Source organism: Oncorhynchus masou, chromosome 32 (genome assembly GCF_036934945.1).
Source record: "Oncorhynchus masou masou isolate Uvic2021 chromosome 32, UVic_Omas_1.1, whole genome shotgun sequence".
Taxonomy (NCBI): domain Eukaryota; kingdom Metazoa; phylum Chordata; class Actinopteri; order Salmoniformes; family Salmonidae; genus Oncorhynchus; species Oncorhynchus masou.
Window position 1 is genome coordinate 53,513,392 of NC_088243.1, and position 20,728 is coordinate 53,534,119.

The 20,728-nt window shown below is 40.0% G+C and overlaps 1 protein-coding gene across 2 annotated transcripts in view; it reads left to right on the forward strand.

Moving 5' to 3' along the window:
• Positions 1-20,728, forward strand: part of LOC135526198 (5-hydroxytryptamine receptor 4-like) — a 143,997-nt gene that overhangs the window by 31,487 nt on the left and 91,782 nt on the right. For both annotated transcript variants that reach the window (XM_064954356.1, XM_064954357.1), the window contains exon 2: positions 6,430-6,517. In XM_064954356.1, the coding sequence (XP_064810428.1) occupies positions 6,453-6,517 (65 nt within the window). In that variant the 5' untranslated portion in view covers positions 6,430-6,452. The remainder of the gene's footprint in view (positions 1-6,429; positions 6,518-20,728) is intronic.

Below are 20,728 nucleotides of genomic sequence, written 5' to 3' on the forward strand. Positions count from 1 at the left end.
CCACTAAATTTGTTTTATTTATTTTTCATAAAATCACCTGCAGTCAATTCGATGCCCTGAACCGCTCTTCTTATTCACATTTGGGATGCAAGTATCTATAAAATATAATTATAATGTCTTGTATTATCGTGAATCAATATCATGCTGATAAACAACCTGAGAGTATTTTTAGGTACAGTCACAGCAGAAATGTCTCTCTGTAATCTCTCCCAGATTACATGACTGGGAATGTTGTTTAGCCTACTGACGTCATAATCAATAATTACACTCTTCTAATGAAATGTAATGAGTTGTTCCATATTTTCAGGAAAATGTGATTAAGATATTTACTGTGTTGAGAACTCTGTATTGGCATGATAAAGACCCATTCTGGATGCATGGGAGCACACTGTATCCACATGATGTGCATTATTAATGGTTTGGCAAATTGCTCTTAATACTTGGCTGCATCCACATGCCCAGAGCAGAGCTGAGGGCGTTGGTGACAGGCAGGGGAACTCAGTAAATATGAGACAGGAGGAGCACAAGTTAGAGCATGAGGAGCCCCAAGACCATCATTAAATCCAAATCCATCGAGGAGTGGAAAAGTGTGTGTAGTTTTCTGTATAATGAGGAAGCTCCCTTGAAATTATGCTGCTTTTTTGGTATCGCCCAACAAACAGAAACAGGCTGGCTTATACCTGACACACATGGGTCCCTCTGTGCCTGGCAAGGCAGCTGTAGTGCACAGAATTAGATAAGGGAAAGTTGGAAGTAAAGTATCTTCATGTTGTTGAGGATGAATATACGAAATATCATTATAACATGGTAAGCAATTTTTTAAAATCAATATCTGAACATTGTTAATAGTGATTAAATGAATATAGAACGTGAGTAAAGGGGACACTTGAAATCAGAGATCAGCTAGAGGTCCTAGGATAAGCTGTCTGGGTCAAAGCTCAGATCAGGAACAGGAAGCAGCCAAACTATGTGGAAAAATGTGTCAAGTGTGAGGTCAGAGGTCAGGTTAGCTGGCACTAGAAGGTCCTGATTCGGGTGGGGGATTAAAGCTTTGAACCACAGGGCCACAGCTAGGGGAAACCTGAGCCAGATGGCAAGGTGGCTGGGGCTCCATCTCGATTCCAGCATCAGCTAACAGAGGTCGGAGTTTAACTCAGTGTATCTCAGAAGAGACAAAGGATGAGATATTGCTTAGTTTGAAATGCGTCATTATGAAAGGGAATGGGGGTATTTAGATGAAAGGGTGTCATTATTTAATTGGTTTTTATCTTAAAATGAAAATGACCAAGTGAGGAACAGAGTTACGGGCATATTATAAGACGCGCAATTAAGCAGTTTGACACCCCTGATCTCACCTCTCAGAAGTTCCAATTCAATCGTACCTTTCACATATGAAATGGCTACACATTGTCAGTTCTTGAAATATTAATGTAAGCAATAAAATGTAGCTTGGGCGCACTGTGTAATCAAACACATTTGACAGTTATCCAGACAGATGGGTAATGAAGTCAAAGAATGCTCCATGCTAACGCTGTCCAGTTTATCACCAAATGTGTTTGTTTTAGTGAAGAAAAGGGAAGAAAGAAATTCTCCAAACACATAACATCACTGGATCTCAAAGCAAGTAAAATAAATTAGGCTCATACAGATTTTTTTTTGACTTATCAAAATTTTAAAAAGAGTTTTCAAAAATGCTCTTGAAAGTAATAAAATGTGTGTTTAACTAGAAAAATACATTCCCCAAAGAAAATGGGTGTGCTTGTTAGCTTGTCTTAAAGTATTTATGGTTGTGAAAGTAGTTATAGTAGTAATAGTGACTGCAGTAGTAATAGTAGTGACTGGTTATAGTTGAAACAGTAGGTAGATGGAAATATTGATTGATTGATTGATTGATTGATTGATTGATTGATTGATAGGATAGCCTGAACATGTGAAAGTTGGTTTGGCGTCTCTAGCTTGAACTGGTCAAGACTTACTACTATTGTTGATGGGTTAATATATTCAAATGTTTGCACATTTTAATTGAATGTTTTCAAAGTTGGTCTTGTAAAATAAATAGGCCAAGGAGCAGGACCCTTTTGAATTGCTACTGTGCCACTCTATTCCTATGGTTCTCATTCAAACCTGTTCATTTGTGCAAATTGAAAATGTTTATAGTTCAAAAAGTATAAATATTAAAAAGCTGTATACGATTAATATAAGTTGGGCCAGTCCACACATTTCAATTTGGTTTGGTGTTGATAAACGGTTCAAGAGGAGTAGCATTTCAAAGTTTTTACCATTCAAGTCGATGGCACCTTTATTGCCATTGAAATGCGTTGGGAGCTCATTTAAATATTAAATACGTTTAAATAGTATCAAAAAGATTTTCTCAAGCAATCGAAGTTGGGCCAGTCTAAACAATGTTTATTGTTGACTGCTTAAGCAGTTTAAGTGCTAAAGCAGCGGAATAAATATAAAAAATAATATGAGTATGTAAGAGTGCTAGAAGGTTCTTGCTTTCAGCAAGCACACTAATGAAAACAAGGGCAGACTGGTATGTGACGCAACTCGAGACAAACCCTGTCTGGTCTACTTTTTCTATTCCAAATCGATACAGTCCAGACTCCGTGCAGACAGTCAGACAAACTAGCAACAGTGTTGATATATTTTTGCTGATTTAACAGTGCTGCAGTGCTGACACAATTTCAGCATGCCGACTGGTTTGCATCTACCGTATTGCGCTGGTTCTGTGACGACCATTCTTGTGAATGGAATACCTGTCTGGTGTGACATTGTGTGTGTGTGCGTGTGTACGTGCGCAACGTGTGCACATGTATTTGTGTGTACAGTTTGTGTGTGGCGTGTCTGTCTGTGTCCTCCGTGTGCCTGGAGAGAGACCACCTGTGAGAGTACGAGACTAACACCCTGCCTGGAGGGCAGGGATTCAAGGACCTCCGCTGGACAGTTACGACTGGAGTACTCTCTCCACCTAGAGCAGTGAATGACACAATATCTTCCACAGGAGGCTGCTGAGGGGAGGACGGCTCATCATAGTGGCTGGAATGTAGTAAATGGAATGGTATCAAACACATGGAAACAACGTGTTTGATGTGTTCGATACCATTCCGTTTATTCCGTTCCAGCTATTACTCAGAGCCTCTCCTCCCCAATACTGTCCCATAACGGCCCTGAGAAAGCCATTAGCATCAATGTGTCCTTGTAAATATTGCTTCCATGCTCAATCTCTTTCCCAGGTGTAAGCACATCAGAGATTTCCATTTTCGTGCTGAAAGGCAAAGGCCCAGTAATGCTAACTGATGCGTTTGGGTGTGGAGCCAGACGTTTCTTGATGACTGCCACAAATCATTTAATACTAAACCAAATAACACATACAGTAACAGAGTTGCAAATATACCAGAATGGTGAGTTATGAATACGTTGCACCCAGGACAGCCCTTCTTCAAGACTTGCCCGCTGCTTCGGGGCTCAAGGAGAATGAATCAGATCAGCTCTCAAGGTGTAAATGTGTCATCGGTTGTCAGTTCTAATCAGACTTTACATCAGTGCTTCATACATAAACGACAGTAAAAATAGTTTCCATGTTAATGAGAAGAATTCTTAATATTACAGGGTGACTGTTTTTGTCAACAATATTACAAGGTGATTCATTTGAATTATTCAACTAACGCAGTATACAGTGGCTTAGTCAAAGCAATGCAACACCGATGGCAGAATGAGAGAAAAAGAATGAGACTTCATTTTATCTCCTAAATCTACCTCTTGTAGGTGGGGAAGGGGATACCTAGTCACTTGCACAACTGAATGCGTTCAACCCGAAATGTGTCTTCTGCATTTAGCCCCCCCGCACCTCTCAGATTCAGAGGATAGGTTATCTTAATCAACTTCCACGTCATCGGCACCCGGGGAGTAGTTGTTGTTGTGGGTTAACTGCCTTCCTCAAGGGAAGAACGGCAGATTTGTCAACTTTGCCGGGTTGGCAATTCGAACCAGCGACCGTTTGGTTACTAGCCCAATGCTCTAAACGCTGGGCTAACCAGCTGGCCCATGGTAATCACAATGAAATGCACAGACCATCGCAGGATTTCTATCCCTCGGATTCACTGAGTCCAATGTCCAGTTGATAGTTACGCATCATCGTTTTGCTCACAGCCGTTTCATACATTTGTGATGATAATCTGAGCACTACCGAAGTTCATAAAACGTTTGAAATAGTTTACTATAGGAATTGCAATAGCACCAAACAGCCAGAATGTAAACTACAGCATAATTAATCTCCGTAAATACTATTTGCATAATGTTTTCCGTAATCAAACTGCTATTATTACATGACCTTGAGATAAATGACACATACACACAGTACAGTACCTTATTGCTCTGGAGATAATAATATATTATGTACAGCGCCTTCAGAAAGTATTCACACCCCTTGATTTATTCCACATTTTGTTGTGTTACTGAATTCAAAATGGAGTACATTTTTACTTGTATTCAAAATTAAATACAGAGATATCAAATTTAAGTATTCACACCCCTGTGTCAATACTTTGTAGAAGCACTTTTGGTAGTGATTACAGCTGTGAGTCTTTCTAGGTAAGTCTCTAAGAGCTTTGCACACCTGCATAGTACAATATTTGCACATGATTCTTTTTAAATTCTTCAAGCTCTGTTAAATTGGTCGTTGATCATTGCTAGACAGACATTTTCATGTCTTGCGATAGATTTTCCAGACGATTTAAGTCAAAACTGTAATTAGGACAGTCAGGAACATTTCAATGTTGTCTTGGTAAGCAACTCCAGGGAATATTTGGCCTGTTTTAGGTTAATGTCATGCTGAAAGGTGAATTAGTCTCCCAGTGCATGTTGGAAAGCAGACTGAACCAGGTTATCCAGGTTATTCCATTTCCTTTTATCAACAACAAAAAGGCTGTAAGACTTTCTTCTTTTCACTCAGCCATTTAGGTTAGTATTGTGGATTAACTACAATGTTGTTTATCCGTCCTCAGTTTTCTCCCACCACAGCCATTAAACTATGTAACTATTTTAACATCACTATTGGTCTCATGCTGAAATCCCTGAGCAGTTCCCTTGTCCTCTCCCACATTTGTGTTAGGAAGGACACCTGTATCTTTGTAGTGACTGGGTGTATTGCGGCACAGAGATGAGGTAGTCATTGACAAATCATGTTTAACACTATTATTGCACACAGTATTAGTCCATTCAACTTATTATATGACTTGTTAAGCACATGTTAACTCCTGAACTTATTTCGGCTTGCCATAGCAAAGGGGTTGAATACTTATTGACTCAATACATTTCAGCTTTACATTTTTTATTAGTTTGTAAACATGTCTAAAATACTGTATAATTCCACTTTGACATTATGGGGTATTGGGCGTCGGCCAGTGACACAAAATCTCAATTTAATCCATTTTAAATTCAGGCTGTAACACAACATGTGGAACAAGTCAAGGGTTGTGAATCATTTCTGAAGGCACTCTAAATACCTTGTATTATGAAGATGTTCATATTATAAAGACACATTCAGGGTCCATAGAGATTCATACAATATTGCTCACTGTACAGGACAAGGCCCAATTGGCCAGATGCAGTCACAGTCAATGCAAATTTGGAACACTGCTGACAAGTCATCTGTAGATTTCCCTTGTCCATTTCCCAAAAGGCAATTTCTGAAATTGGAATACATGGGAAACATATCAAGCGAGGGTACAGATACATGTACACGTTAAGCTGTTCACCTCACTAAAGGTGAAACATGGCACTTTTCATTCACATATTCTGAGCAGTCAGAACCCCAATTGTCATCTTTGCAGCTTTAACCACTTCCTCCTGCCTGGGAGTGTTTCAGGTTTGCTGCATAGACCATGTGGCAGCCATTTTGTATTAATGTATCCCAAAAGGAGGTGTGAACGCAATGATTTTCTTGAACAAAATGGGATTATGTGACCCAACAAGAAATGCAACCAATAGCCTATATGACTATGGCAAGTTAAAGCATAATAAATATCAGTTACACTATTCTTGCATGCACTTCATTTTAATTACAGTCATTAAATCCAATGCTATATTCTTTGTGTAATGTTGTTGTTGCATGTAATGATTTAATTCACAACCTCTTAGTGCATTTGTTATTGGTATGTAGAGTAATTTCAGGCATATCTTCTGTTATGCTCAGCAATTAAATAATACTTTTTTTGTCTCCTTAATCCTCTCAATCACAGGTTAAATACGTGCTTAGATTTTGAACCCCCCCCCCCCAAAAAAAATATGTGCAGATGTTCAAAATACATATCTGTTGACAGCCTTACAAAATTAGGGATAGGGAGTAACTTCCAGGGCATATCTGTAAGGTCACCATAAATCCTGTAACTGCCCTATCTGAGTAACCTCTTTCTCCTTGTCTCGTAGGGAGTTTCTGCATTTATGGGGACATGAATCTATGTTCCGGGGGCCCGATGCCTGTTATGGAGGAAGTAGATATCAGCGGCAGTGAGAGGTAAGGACAGTACACTGCATCAATGACTGCATGTGCTCTTGAAAAGGATATGGAAGACAATGGAATGGAATTATCAATGGAATACCTGTCTGAGCCAAGTAGATAGACATACTGATAAAGTCCTTGATAGCATCATAATGAAAAGGATACACATACAGTATACAATGTTAAATGTGCACATTGGATATTATTCATGATTCTTTAATTAAATGAAGTGTTGGCACATGTAGTAGCTGCTAGGTGTCATACAGTATACGTAAGGCAGAGTGAGGGATGGTGATGGTATTGGAAGGCTAATGTCCCTGAATCCATGGGGAAGGATGCCTGTGGTCAGCTTTGCAGGAACCAGAGGCTTCCTCCCTTGGCATCATCTTTCCCTGCTCCCTGCTTACCTTCTCAACGTTCTCCCTCATTTGATATCCTGTGACAGGCTTCCTATCAGGAGGATCCGTTTCTATAGAAATATCCTTGAAATAGCATCATACAGAACATGAGCTTTTATGACAAGAGCTCTCCTTACATATAGACCCACTACCCCCAAGCCATAAGACTCCTGAAAATCTAATCAAATGGCTACCCTGACTATTTGCATTGCCCCCCCCCCCTATTTTACACCGCTACTACTCTCTGTTGTTATCATCTATGCATAGTCACTTTAATAACTCAACCTACATGTACATATTACCTCGACTAACCGGTACCCCCTGCATATAGCCTCGCTATTGTTATTTTACTGCTGCTCTTTAATTACTTGTTACTTTTATTTCTTATTCTCATCCCTATTTTTCTAAACTGTATTTTTGGTTAGGGGCTCGAAAGTAAGCATTTCACTGTAAGGTCTACACCTGTTGTATTCGGCGCATGTGACTACTCCAATTTGATTTGATTTGACTACCCTCCTGACCTGGTCATAATTTTGTCTACATGACATATAAATAATAGGTTTCTAGCTGGTATCAGAAGTATGCCTTAACAACGTGTTTCCAGTGGAGCCTACACGTGATTGTTGGTTTTTGGAGCAAAGCTTTAGAGACTCTGCTTTCGTGGACAATGAGTGTATTAATTCAGCTCATGCAAATGTGGTCCTGATAAACTGACTTGGATTGAAACCTATTGCCGAATGAAAAACTATGAAACATCCAGGCATGTGTCCAGCCCGTGGTGCTGAATCCCCTATAGTAATGCGCCTAACAAAGCTGTCAAAATCTCCATTGATAAAAAAATTTAAAAAAACGGGGACAGACTGGCAAATAATTATCAGCTCAAGCAGCAAAGAAAAAGCAGAGGCAGAGAAAGGCTGAGTTTTCCATTAGACATTGTTTGGACAGATTTTTTTTTATTCATGTCTTCTAGCGTGATTTATCACATCTGTCAGTGATATCAGAGCGCCTCACATATAACTTCACTCCCTTTCTACTCAAATGTTTCTTTACAGAGAGTGACTTACTTTTCCGGTGGCGGGTTATACATGACAAATCGTACCCACGTAAGACATTTGGCAGTACAAGAAGCCAGTGCTATGAAAAAATGTGAACTCTGACTGATGACTGCTGAAATTCATAATCTTTCCTGTCACAACTAACCCTTTACACTCGTGGGAATGTCCTATATGGGCTAAATTCAAATGTTTCTTACAGAAGGAATATGAAAAGCATATGCATAACCATGGTACCAATTGAAAGGGAACAGTATGGAGATTATGGGAATAGTATTACACCTAACGTTGAGAATACATATCAAACTAAATGTTGTTTGTCACATGGGCTGAATACAACACACCTTACAGTGAAATGCTTATTTACAAGCCCTTAACCAACAATGCAGTTTTAATAAAATTAAGTGTGAAGTGTTAAAATGTTAAGTGTTAAAATAAGTAAAAAATCTGAAATCGAAATAACAAATGATTCAAAGAGCAGCAGTAAACCGTAGCATGGCTATATACAGGGGGTACTGGTACAGAGTCAATGTACGGGGGCACCGGTTAGTCGAGGTAATTGAGGTAATATGTAGTTAAAGTGACTATGCATAAATAATTAACAGAGAGTAGCAGCAGCGTATAAGAGGGGAGAGGAAGGAGGGGGGTGGGGGGTGATGCAAATAGTCTGGGTAGCCATCTGATTAGCTGTTCAGGAGTCTTTTGGTTTGGGGGTAGAAGCTGTTCAGAAGCCTTTTGGACCTAGACTTGGCGCTCCAATACCGCTTGCCATGCGGTAGAAGAGAGAACAGTCTATGACTAGGGTGGCTGGAGTCTTTGAATACTTTTAGGGCCTTCCTTGGGCCGTACGCACTACCCTCTGTAGTGCCTTGTGGTGGGAGGCCAGATGCTATACCAGGCGGTGATGCAACCAGTAAGGATGCTCTCGGTGGTGCAGCTGTATAACTTTTTTTAGGATCTGAGGACCCATGCCAAATCTTTTCAGTCTCCTGAGGGGGAATAGGCTTTGTCGTGCCCTCTTCACGACTGTCTTGGTGTGTTTGAACCATAATAGTTTGTTGGTGATGTGAACACCAAGGAACTTGAAGCTCTCAACCGGCTCCACTATAACCCCGTCGATGGGATGGGTGCGTGCTCTGTCCTCCTTTTAGCATTCTCACATAGGTGTTCCTTTTGTCCAGGTGGGAAAGGGCAGTGTGGAGTGCAATAGAGATTTCATCATCTGTGGATCTGTTGGGATGGTATGCAAATTGAGTGGGTCTAGGGTATCTGGGATAATGGTGTTGATGTGAGCCGTGACCAGACTTTCAAAGCACTTCATGGCTACAGACGTGAGTGCTACGGGTCAGTAGTCATTTAGGCAGGTTACTTTAGCATTTTTGGGCACAGGGACTATGGTTGTCTGCTTGAAATATGTTGGTATTACAGGTTGACCTATTTAAAGGTTTTACTCACATCGGCTACAGAGAGCGTGACTACACAGTTGTCCAGAACAGCTGATGCTCTTGTGCATGTTTCAGTGTTGCTTGCCACAAAGTGAGCATAGAAGTAATTTTGCTCGTCTGGTAGGCTCGTGTCACTGGGCAGCTCGTGGCTGTGCTTCCCTTTGAAGTCTGTAATAGTTTGCAAGCCCTGCCACATCCGACGATTGTTGGAGCCATTGTAGTACGATTCAATCTTAGTCCTGTATTGACACTTTGCCTGTTTGATGGTTCTACGGAGGGCATAGCGGAATTTCTTATAAGCTTCCGGGTTAGAGTCCCGCTTCTTGAAAGCGGCAGCTCTACCCTTTAGCTCAGTGCAGATGTTGCCTGTAATCCATGGCTTCTGTTTGGGGTATGTACATACAGTCACTGTGGGGATGACATTATCGATGCACTTATTGATGAAGCCAGTGACTGATGTGGTGGACTCATCAATAACAGAACATTTTCCAGTCTGTGCTAGCAAAACAGTCCTGTAGCTTAGCATCTGCTTCATCTAACCACATTTTATTGACCGAGTCACTGGTGCTTCCTGCTTTAGTTTTTGCTTGTAAGCAGGAATCAGGAGGATAGAATTATGGTCAGATTTGACAAATGGAGGGCGAGGGAGAGCATTGTATGCGTCTCTGTGTTTGGAGTAAAGGTGGTCTTGGGTTTTTTCCCTCTGGTTGCACATTTAACATGCTGGTAGAAAACCAATTTAAGTTTGCTTGCATTAAAGTCCCCGGCCACTAGGATCGCCTCCTCTGGATCAATATTTTCCTGTTTGCTTATGGCCATATATACAGCTCATTGATTGCGGTCTTAGTGCCAGCATTGGTTTGTGGTGGTAAATAGACGGCTACGAAGAATATAGATGAAAACTCTCTTGGTAAATAGTGTCGTCTACAGTTTATCATGAGATAATCTGCATTAGGCAAGCAAAACCTCAAGACTTCATTAGATTTTGTGCATCAGCTGTTGTTTACAAATATACATAGACCGACACCCCTTGTCTTACCAGAGGCGGCTGTCCTATCCTGCCGATACAGCTTAAAACCCACCAGCTGTATGTTATTCATGTCGTCGTTCAGCCACGACTCGGTGAAACATAAGATATTACAGTTTTTAATGTCCCGTTGGTAGAATATACGTGATAGTTCGTCTATTTTATTATCCAATGATTGTATGTTGGCTAATAGGACCGATGGTAAAGGCAGATTACCTACCCGCCGTCGGATCCTTACAAGGCACCCCCAACTTACGTCCAAAATATCTCTGTCTCTTTCTCCTGTGAATTATGGGGATGAGGGCCTTGTCAGGTGTCTGAAGTAAATCCTTTGCGTCCAACTCATTAAAGAAAAAATCTTCCTCAAATACAAGGTGAGTAATGTCCTCATTTAGAAGCTCTTTTCAGTCGTAAGAAACGGTGGCAGAAACATTACGTACAAAGGAATTAGCTAATAACGCAACAAAAACACACACAATAGCACAATTGGTTAGTGGGCCGTAAAACGGCAGCCATCTTCTCTATATGTACAACAGTTCACCTGACACAAGACTGAATCCAAACATTACACTGTTGTGTGCATTTTACATTTACTGAACTTTTCGCCACATTTGTTGGTAAAGAAATCTGAAAATACTCTGGATACATTCAATAACATGATAAGAAAATTCTGGAAAAATGTGGGGTAGGTGCACATAAAACAAAAAAAGAATTGAGTGAGAGAACTAACTGGTGTCTCCAAGTGCCACACACCTCTCCCTAGTGTGCACAGTTCCTAATTAATTTTTGCGCACTTTTTTGACTCAAAGAAGTCTTTAACTATAATATACTTTTTGATCTCTCCTACTTATGCTGTGCTGTTGAGGAACTTGAGCAAGCACACTTGTAGTTGTTTTGTTTGCCACACAGCCCTGCATCAAACATTACTGTTGTTGTTTACACAATCTAAAAACGCTCCATTAGAAATCGCAATATGGGTCAGGTGGGCATTATTTTAAAGCTTATTCTATTTCCAACACGACTAGTTAAGTTATAAAATACGATATTACAATGTTAGGCCTTCACAATGCAATTAAGGGAAACATATCGTCATTTTGGTGCACATAGAATGGAGTGCATACCGTTTACAGCATTTCACTCCCTCAGTCCACATTTGTTTTGGGCAAAAGTTGCCCACTTAGCAGGAGGGGGCAACTTCCTGTCCTGTGCGGTGCTCAAGTTCAGAAAGGCCGTCACTCAAAACCCATACAGGGCTATGGAGCGCAGCCAGAGCTCTCACGTCATGTATAGCATGTTAATGTACAGATACTGCATTCCAATTTAGGCATTTATCAGTGCCCAAATCTACCATTTTCAACCCAAGTACAAGTGTAAAGGGCTACCTAAAATGAAGCGATGGTCTGCTGCGTGTTTTAATGCAGGGATTTCATTCCAGAGTGCTTTGATACAGCCTCACTGGTCTGCAGCTGTGCGATAAAGTCTTCCTGTATTTCTCAGTGACCTTGAATGATATTGTGGATAGAGCCACACACTTAGTGCCAGTCTTACCAGCACTGTGACTTCCCTGTGTGCAGATGATTGAGATTTAACAGGTCGGGTTGCCACACCTGGAGGTGGGATTATTTGTAAGGTAATAAATGTGAAAGATTAGGGGTGGATAATTGCTTGCTGATACAGTATCTCTATCTCCTGGCAGTATCTCTATCTCCTGGCAGTATGTCCTGCTAATACTGTACTAACTGTCTTGATTATTTCTGGAGGACACAATGTTTTCTTTGTCAGCTTTTTCATTGTATCCACTGACATTAAGTGTACCTCAGAAATAATTAGAATTCATTTAATTCATTGTCTTTGTTGAAGTTAGGACACACATTAGGACAACATATTGCTGAATTGTTCATATACAGATGACGGATCTTAACGTAACTTAATAATCACTCTTTTGTTGTAGAGAATTGTCCAGATGCATCAGGAAATTCAAATGAGCCTCATCACTGGCTGAAAATGAGCAGTTCTCTTTCTCTCCAGGTGTGCTCATTGGGATGGCTTTCTATCAAAATGATGTTCTCTCTCGCTCACTCAAATGCAAGGCCTAGGTCCTATTACTGCAACATTCAAATATACAAAAATGTATCTGAAATTGCAGCCATACACATCAACAACCATCGTTTTATTTAGCTTAATAAAACGAGAGATATTGGTCTCCACTAGGCTACGCCACACAAGTGTCTAGTATATCCTAAGATTACTAATTAACTAAAAATGTTGTTAAATTGTGGCGTGGTGTGGTCTAGTGGTTAGGGCTGCTACAATCAGCATGCACATATAACGTAAACTCACTTAATTTTGTACATCGCCTTGGTCCGTACAATTAACCTTATTTTAGCGCCCCAAAAACATAATACTTCCAGATCAACTGTAATGTCAATACCATTGTAAAGCACAATTTCTCCCCTTTCCAACAGAATCTATTACATGACCTAAACGCTGCCCGTTTCTGCATAATTCAACAAGGCAATGAGCTCCGTTGGGTCTTTAAAAAAATTGCTGGTGGGGAAGCGAAACTAATGCGTGATAGTGAGAAGGAGAGATGTTGTGTGGGAAAATTGCTTTTTTTCACTCGATCTGTCCAACTTATCACCTTATCGCCTCTAAAATGTAAATAAAACACTATAAAGAGTTTATATAATGTGTCATTACATACCTATTTGAAGGTTTGTGTCAAATTTGAATCGGGTTTTAGGGCGGTGCTAAAGTGATCTTAGAAGCAAACAGTGGCTTTGAGAATGATGATCGCATGCAATGATGATGGAAAAAATGACTAGGTTTCCCTCTCTTACCCCCGTTTCTTGTTTTTAAACGATGAGAGAAGTGCTACACCTGGTGGAGAGAGATTGTAAGACAGAAATAGTTGCTTTATGTGTGCTGTACGTTACGACATGACACGTCACGATGTAACGGAGGGTCCATTTTTTTCAACTTTTCTCCAATACTATAGAGCCATTACCATGTCGATCAACGCTTGAGTAGAAAAGTAGTTCACACCCCTGATTTTGAAGTCAACACAGTCGCTACAGTCCCATTCGTTTCCTTTGTAGCCTCACAAATTTGTACGGAATGGCGTGAGTTTACGTTAGGCCAACCGTGTGGATACCATTCTGGCCCATGCACTTCTGGCACAAATAACTCAGTCCCCCAATTGACTTCAAGTAGTTACACGTTTCATTTGGTCAGTCCACGGTTATTTTACACCCGGTCCTGATAGGAAATGATCATACCAGACACTTTTGGATAACATAATTAGGAAACAAATATAATAATAACAGTCAGTAGGCTACACAAAACATTAGTTTCCATTCATACAAAGTATCGGGTAAATTGCCAAGGTAGATTTGGCGTGGTAAACGAGGAAATAGTTTATTTATTTTGTACGGAATGCTTGTGAAATAGATAAATCACCCTTAGTCTGTTCAAATAGGACTAAGTTGTTGCGATGACAACACCAACCAGAGGGCAAACATAGCATCTTTCAGGGAGCTGTAATGAGGTGACCAATAATGGGTGCAATTAAGATCAGCTGTGCAGGTTAATTTAGCATGTATCGGTGGTTTAACAAGACCAGCTGGCAATAATAAGGTTGCTACCTTTTGAGGCAGAATTTCCAGGCAAGACTTCAAAATTGGCATGTCCCAATCCCATGTATCCATCGCCGGGAGGCTATTCCATAACACCTTGCAGCGCAGCAAAAATAATTGACGACGGACAGAAGTCCCCACTTGGGAGAACATTTTCCAGAAATCCACAAAATGTAAGTATAACATTTATTTATTCACCAAATGATAACATTTTCAAGAAGTTACTTTCATATCAATTGTGAATTAAAATGTTAAGTAACTGATGATTATCAGCCCATTGCCAAGCTAGCTAATACATCGGACACGATAGCTAGCCAGAAGGCGATCTCATCCTGCTAATCGGCTGTTTAGAGATGACCTAAACTAACTAATCGTATATTCAACAATGTGTCAATTGTGAAAAAAAATGTTTCTTCCCATTTGTCTCCAAAGACTAAAGTGGCACCTGATCACGTTTCACTCCATTGTATTGGCTTGGCAGGAGAAAAACAGTCCTGCACGACTCGTTTGAAAGTAAGACATTTTAACAACTTCTGATGAAAAACGTAGGAAATTCAGCCAGCTGTGTTCTGTTCATTCTAGGCTTGCTCGCCAGCCAAGTTATTATGCATTCTGTTGAGTCTGTTTTGCTAGCATGCAGTGTCTGTTTACCTAGCTAACGTTAGCTAACTTTATCTTGCTACTTTCCTTTCCCCTATTGTGTTGCACCATTGGGGTTGGTGTTACTGGGTAACAGGGTAACTGGGTAAAACTTAATCTTAATCTTAAACATATCCAGGTGTTAGAATGGCCAAGTCAAAGTCCAGACCTGAATCCAATCGAGAATCTGTGGAAAGAACTGAAAACTGCTGTTCACAAATGCTCTCCATCCAACCTCACTGAGCTCGAGCTGTTTTGCAAGGAGGAATGGGAAAAAAATTCAGTCTCTCGATGTGCAAAACTGATAGAGACATACCCCAAGCGACTTACAGCTGTAATCGCAGCAAAAGGTGGCGCTACAAAGTATTAACTTAAGGGGGCTGAATAATTTTGCACGCCCAATTTTTCAGTTTTTGATTTGTTAAAAAAGTTTGAAATATCCAATAAATGTCGTTCCACTTCATGATTGTGTCCCACTTGCTGTTGATTCTTCACAAAAAAATACAGTTTTATATCTTTATGTTTGAAGCCTGAAATGTGGCAAAAGGTCGCAAAGTTCAAGGGGGCCGAATACTTTCGCAAGGCACTGTATATATGATATGCATTTACTGCATATAAATATATTGGACATGTAATCCTTCATCACATGCACGTATTTATTTTGTATCCATTGCATTTAGCCTACATTAGGAAGAAGTAGCCTAGGCAGTCTAATCTAGTTACAGTAGATTGCATCGTATCACCTTTCAATATTATTAACGAATATGAAACCATGTTAACTTGAACATATAATTTAATCATATGCACAGGTGTCATATTTGTATGACTGTATCACAATGCAAGCCTACTCATTCGAAAAATACAGCAGTTCTAATGCAATATTAGCTTCGCAATGAAACACCACTATTCTTAAACAGTCAGTAAAATAGCTGATTTAGTTGTAAATGAAAATCGTAGCCTGTATGTTATCATGCATGCAAACTTGTCATGTCCACAACAATGGAGCAGCAAACCAAGCAACATGTAAGAGGAGGACCCCATACCGTAGGATAATTATTCTGGTCGGTGTTAACTTCATTCATAATTCAGGTACTGAGGAGCTCGATTCCGTTACTTGTTTACCTGTTATTCATGTTTCCATTTTGAAATATCCTTGCTGCACAATTTTCCTACTGCAATGAAATGTGTAATATTAAAATCTGACATCTGTACATAGTAGTACTCTTAACTGTTTTCTAGTAATTCTATAGGCAGACTCTTAGAAAAAAATGTGCTATCTAGTACCTAAAAGGGTTATTCGACTGTTCCCATAGGATAACCCTTTTTGACTCCAGATAGAACCCTTTTGAGTTTCATGTAGAACATTTTACACAGAGTGTTCTACATGGAACCTAAAATAATTCTGCTATGGGGACAGCTGAAGAACACTTTTTGAACCCTGCATTTCTTGTGCAATTCATGAGTAAGCTGCACGGGGTCATAACAGTTTATGGTAGTTTATTTGTCTTATGGTTTCCGGGTAGGAGACTCCACACTGTACATACAGTATATGAGACAATGATTGTGAAAGATACAAACACAGGACATCAGTAAAGGAAACCCAGTGTTTCATTTCCTCAACAGGGATGACGAGACGGCCTATAGGGAGGAGGCGAGAGCCCTTGGAGTGTGGTGTCAGGAAAATAACCTCTCACTCAACGTCAACAAAAAGGAGATGATCGTGGACTTCAGGAAACAGCAGAGGGAGCATCCCCCTATCCACATCGACGGGACAGTAGTGGAGAAGGTGGAAAGTTTTAAGTTCCTCGGCGTACACATCACGGACAAACTGAAAAGGACCACCCACACAGACAGTGTGGTGAAGAAGGCGCAACGGCGTAGCCTAACAGCATCTCTTCAACCTCAGGAGGCTGAAGAAATTTGGCTTGTCACCTAAAACACTCAAACTTTTTCAGATGCACAATCTAGAGCATCCTGTCGGGCTGTATCACCGCCTGGTACGGCAACTGCTCCGCCCACAACCGCAAGGCTCTCCAGAGGGTAGTGCGGTCTGCACAACGCATCACCGGGGGCAAACTAACTGCCCTCCAGAACACTTACAGCACCCGATATCACAGGAGGCCAAAAAGATCATCAAGGACAACAACCACCCAAGCCACTGCCTTTTCACGACGCTATCATCCAGAAGGCAAGGTCAGTACAGGTGCATCAAAGCTGGGACTGAGAGACTGGAAGACAGCTTCCATCTCAAGGCCACCAGACTGTTAAACAGCCCACTAACATTGAGTAGATGCTGCCAACATACAGACTCAAATCTCTTGCCACTTTAATACATTTAGTAAATGGATTTAATAAAGGTATCACAAGTTACTTTAAATAACTCCACTTTAATAATGTCTACATATCCTACATTACTCATTTCATATGTATATACAGTATTCAATACCATCTACTGCATCTTGCCTATGCCACACGGCCATCGCTCATCCATATATTTACATGTACATATTCTTATTCAGCCCTTTACATTTGTGTGTAATGGGTAGTCATTGTGAATTTGTGAGATTACTTGTTAGATATTACTGCTCTGTCGGAACTAGAAGCACAAACATTTCGCTACACTCACATTAACATTTGCTAACCATGTGTATGTGACCAATAAAATGGGATTTGAACTAAGAACTGTATGCTTATGAGGTCTTATCCTGTCATATCATATTTTATTACTAAGATCCAGCCAATGAATTGAATGAGCTGTTGAATGCGGTGAGCTTGCTCTGTCGCCTACCTCTATTGCCATTAGAGTGGGAGTTCATGTATGGGTCATCTGAATGACGCTGTGTAGAGGTCAAACACAGCTCTTTTGTAAACAAAAGTCCGGTTCAGAGTCAATAACTCCTGCAATGTGACAGAGAGAGTTTCTCATGTGCTGGATTGATAGGAAAAAAAAGAGTATCACCAGAGGCACATGATTGCATTATATTGGACCGCTGCCAAATAATAGTATGCCGTCTAGGTTTATTACTTATATAAATCATGCAACGCCATTCTAATTTTATGTGTAGTTTATGACTGCTCAAACCTTTGAGCTTGATGGGCCAAAATATAATCTGAGTGGTGAGATGCGGGCCGAACAAATATGCTGTACATTATCTATTTAGAAATATAAAAAAATAGGGGTCTATAAACACAGGTCTTTTTAGTAATTAATCATAAAACCACACTTCAAACATGAATCAAGTTGTAATCATATAACTGACATCTAACAACACATTCTGATGACCCGTATTAAAAATGTCACCATGTTGGCAAAGAAACTGCAACCAAGTTGCTATGGGTAGGCAAAAACATGTCTGCCACGCTGATCCTCAACACTGGGGCCCCACAGGGGTGCTTGCTTAGTCATCCTGTACTCACTATTCACTATTCACTCACTATTCACCCACGACTGCGTGGCCAAACAAGACTTCCAACACCATTGAGTTTACTGATGACACAACAGTGGTAGGCTTGATCACCGACAATGATGAGACAGCCCATAGGGAGGTCAGAGACCTGGCAGTGTGGTGCCAGGACAACAACTTATCCCTCAATGTGCGCAAGACAAAGGAGCTCATTGTGGACTACAGGAAAAGGTGGGCGGAACAGGCTTGGCTGTAGTGGAGCGAGTTGAGAGTTTCAAGTTCCTTGGTGTCCATATCACCAACGAATTATCATGGTCCAAACACAACAAGACATTTGTGAAGAGGGCACAACAACACCTTTTCCCCATCAGGAGACAAAAGATTTGTCATGGGTCCCCAGATCCTCTAAAAGTTAGCATTGTGTGCATTTTGCTGCACTTATAATCCCCATTTGTTTCATATGAAGTGTGTGTGACTGCCTGGCTCAGTTAGCAAGCTAACTAACTAATGAGCAAGTACACATTATCAAAAAAAGCACTCCTTTCCTAGATGTAGAAGTATTATACTTTTTTATTATGCAGCTTTATTGTTTTAGCTAGAACAATGATAAGGAGGTGGATTACACTGGGAAAAGTGCGTTCTTTTTTAGTTTTTTTGTTGCCACTGGCTCCCCAACATGGAGGACCGTGCTCTCTGTTTGGTTCAAAGTCAAGTTCTCGGCCACCAACGCGCAGAGCGACGCTACATGTAGGAACGTCCAGTTTGTCCGTACCAGTTTTCAATAGACGGTGTCTTGCAAGAGAAGGACCGGTCTCCTACTGTGCTAAGTACCTATCAGACATCAGTTTTCTTGGTGTGTCTGACCTCTAAGGCTAATAACTTAAATGTTTCAAATCATTTCAATATGGGAAAGGTATAACAATTTCTATTTGCCGTAGTAAGTCACTGAAAAGCATGAGAAAGATAGTGGAAAGTTTGTAAAAAATATTCTGAATTGCGGTTTTGTCACCGTCCCTTCAAAATGTCTCCTGCGTGGCTGGTGAGCATTGTAAAGTAAAATAATAGCTGAAAGCTCCAACTGTTGAAAAGCTAGAGCCAAATGTGTCAGAAGAAAACAGAACCACTCTGCTTGTTCCAACCGCTATCGGAGGTTTACTCATGTAACCGCTGTTCTGTGAACTAGGCATGGACATTCACTCGATTATGATTTTTTTGTGTTGTGTTTTTCTTTGGGCAGGCCAAACCAAACATCGTCCCCAGTTGGGTCAGCCCTTTTATAGATTATGCAAAGGCAGGTTTGTTTGACAATTATTCATGTTTTTTCCCCGATCATTTCTATTTAGTAATTTATGACATTTATGATATCCCTCCAGAGTCATTTCTTGCAGCCACATACATAGTGCGGCTGTCATACATGCATGTTCAATGTGGTCGCTCCGGTGTCACAAAGAGTACATGTTCAAACTTAATAAAATAACATATTATACCATCTCGAGATTAAATTAAGTGCCAAATAAAGTAAAAGGGTTGACTGTAACAGGGTTGACGACTTCTTAAATCATCCATAAATTACCTTGTGACAGGGAAAATTGAAGCTTGTATATGCAACAGGTAGTGGAAATTGAATGCAAGTTTCACTAAGAAATTGAATTGTTCAATCATTTCCAGCCTGTCAATCTACGGGTAATTAGGTTGAAGTGTTCAGCTTGATCAGCTCAGTTTTCCACCATAAAACAATAGAAAATGCCAAAGAAGAGTAGAACCAGCTCACCTGCTTTTACACGGATTTAACTATTAGATGTTCAATGCTTCAAAGGGAATAGTTTCACCATATTAAAATGAGAGTTCAGTTCACATAACAGGGTTGGCCATAAAATGAGGGACAGGTTTTTTACCAATTAAAATAAATCAATAATCACGTGAAATAAATAATAATCAACAAAATAACTAGGGATTTTACAATGAGAGTGAAAACTTGAGTAAATGTTGGGATTAAGTGTGTTAAAATGTAGAAATGTGGCACTTTAGCCATCTTTATTCACATAAAATATCAAATTTATTGAATTGACCATGTGGTCTACATTAAAGTGCATTTTTAAAATGAACAATTTCTACTTAAAATAGCAAAGGGACAGAAAGGTCACTCATTTAATAAAACGACCCAGTTAAGAGCTATGGATGCAAGGACTGACCCTTCATGATATCAAAATTATAGTTTAAACCATGTTTTGAGGCTATAGCTATAGTGTTTGTTTACATTTACTTTGTTTGCAAAAAATTAGAGTAAAACAAGCTTACATTTTGGGTTCTGACGGGGTAGGACAGTTGAACTAAGCTCAAGTTATATTCTTCAAGAATCAATGGGTAAATATCATACTTTTACAAGTCCAAAAATTGATGTAGCAACTGCAGATTGCTTCTTTAAATCATTTTTGATCAAATGTGACCCACCACTGGGATTCGGTCTTATGTAGCAAAATTGGAAATAATATTTTTTTACACTGGAAAAAAACTAGACAATTGTATATCACACACTGCAGTTGAGGAACAATAGGAAAGTTGATACATTTGTAACCCCTCTTTTGAGAAAATTGCCTGTGAATGATTTGGTACACCTACTGGAGAT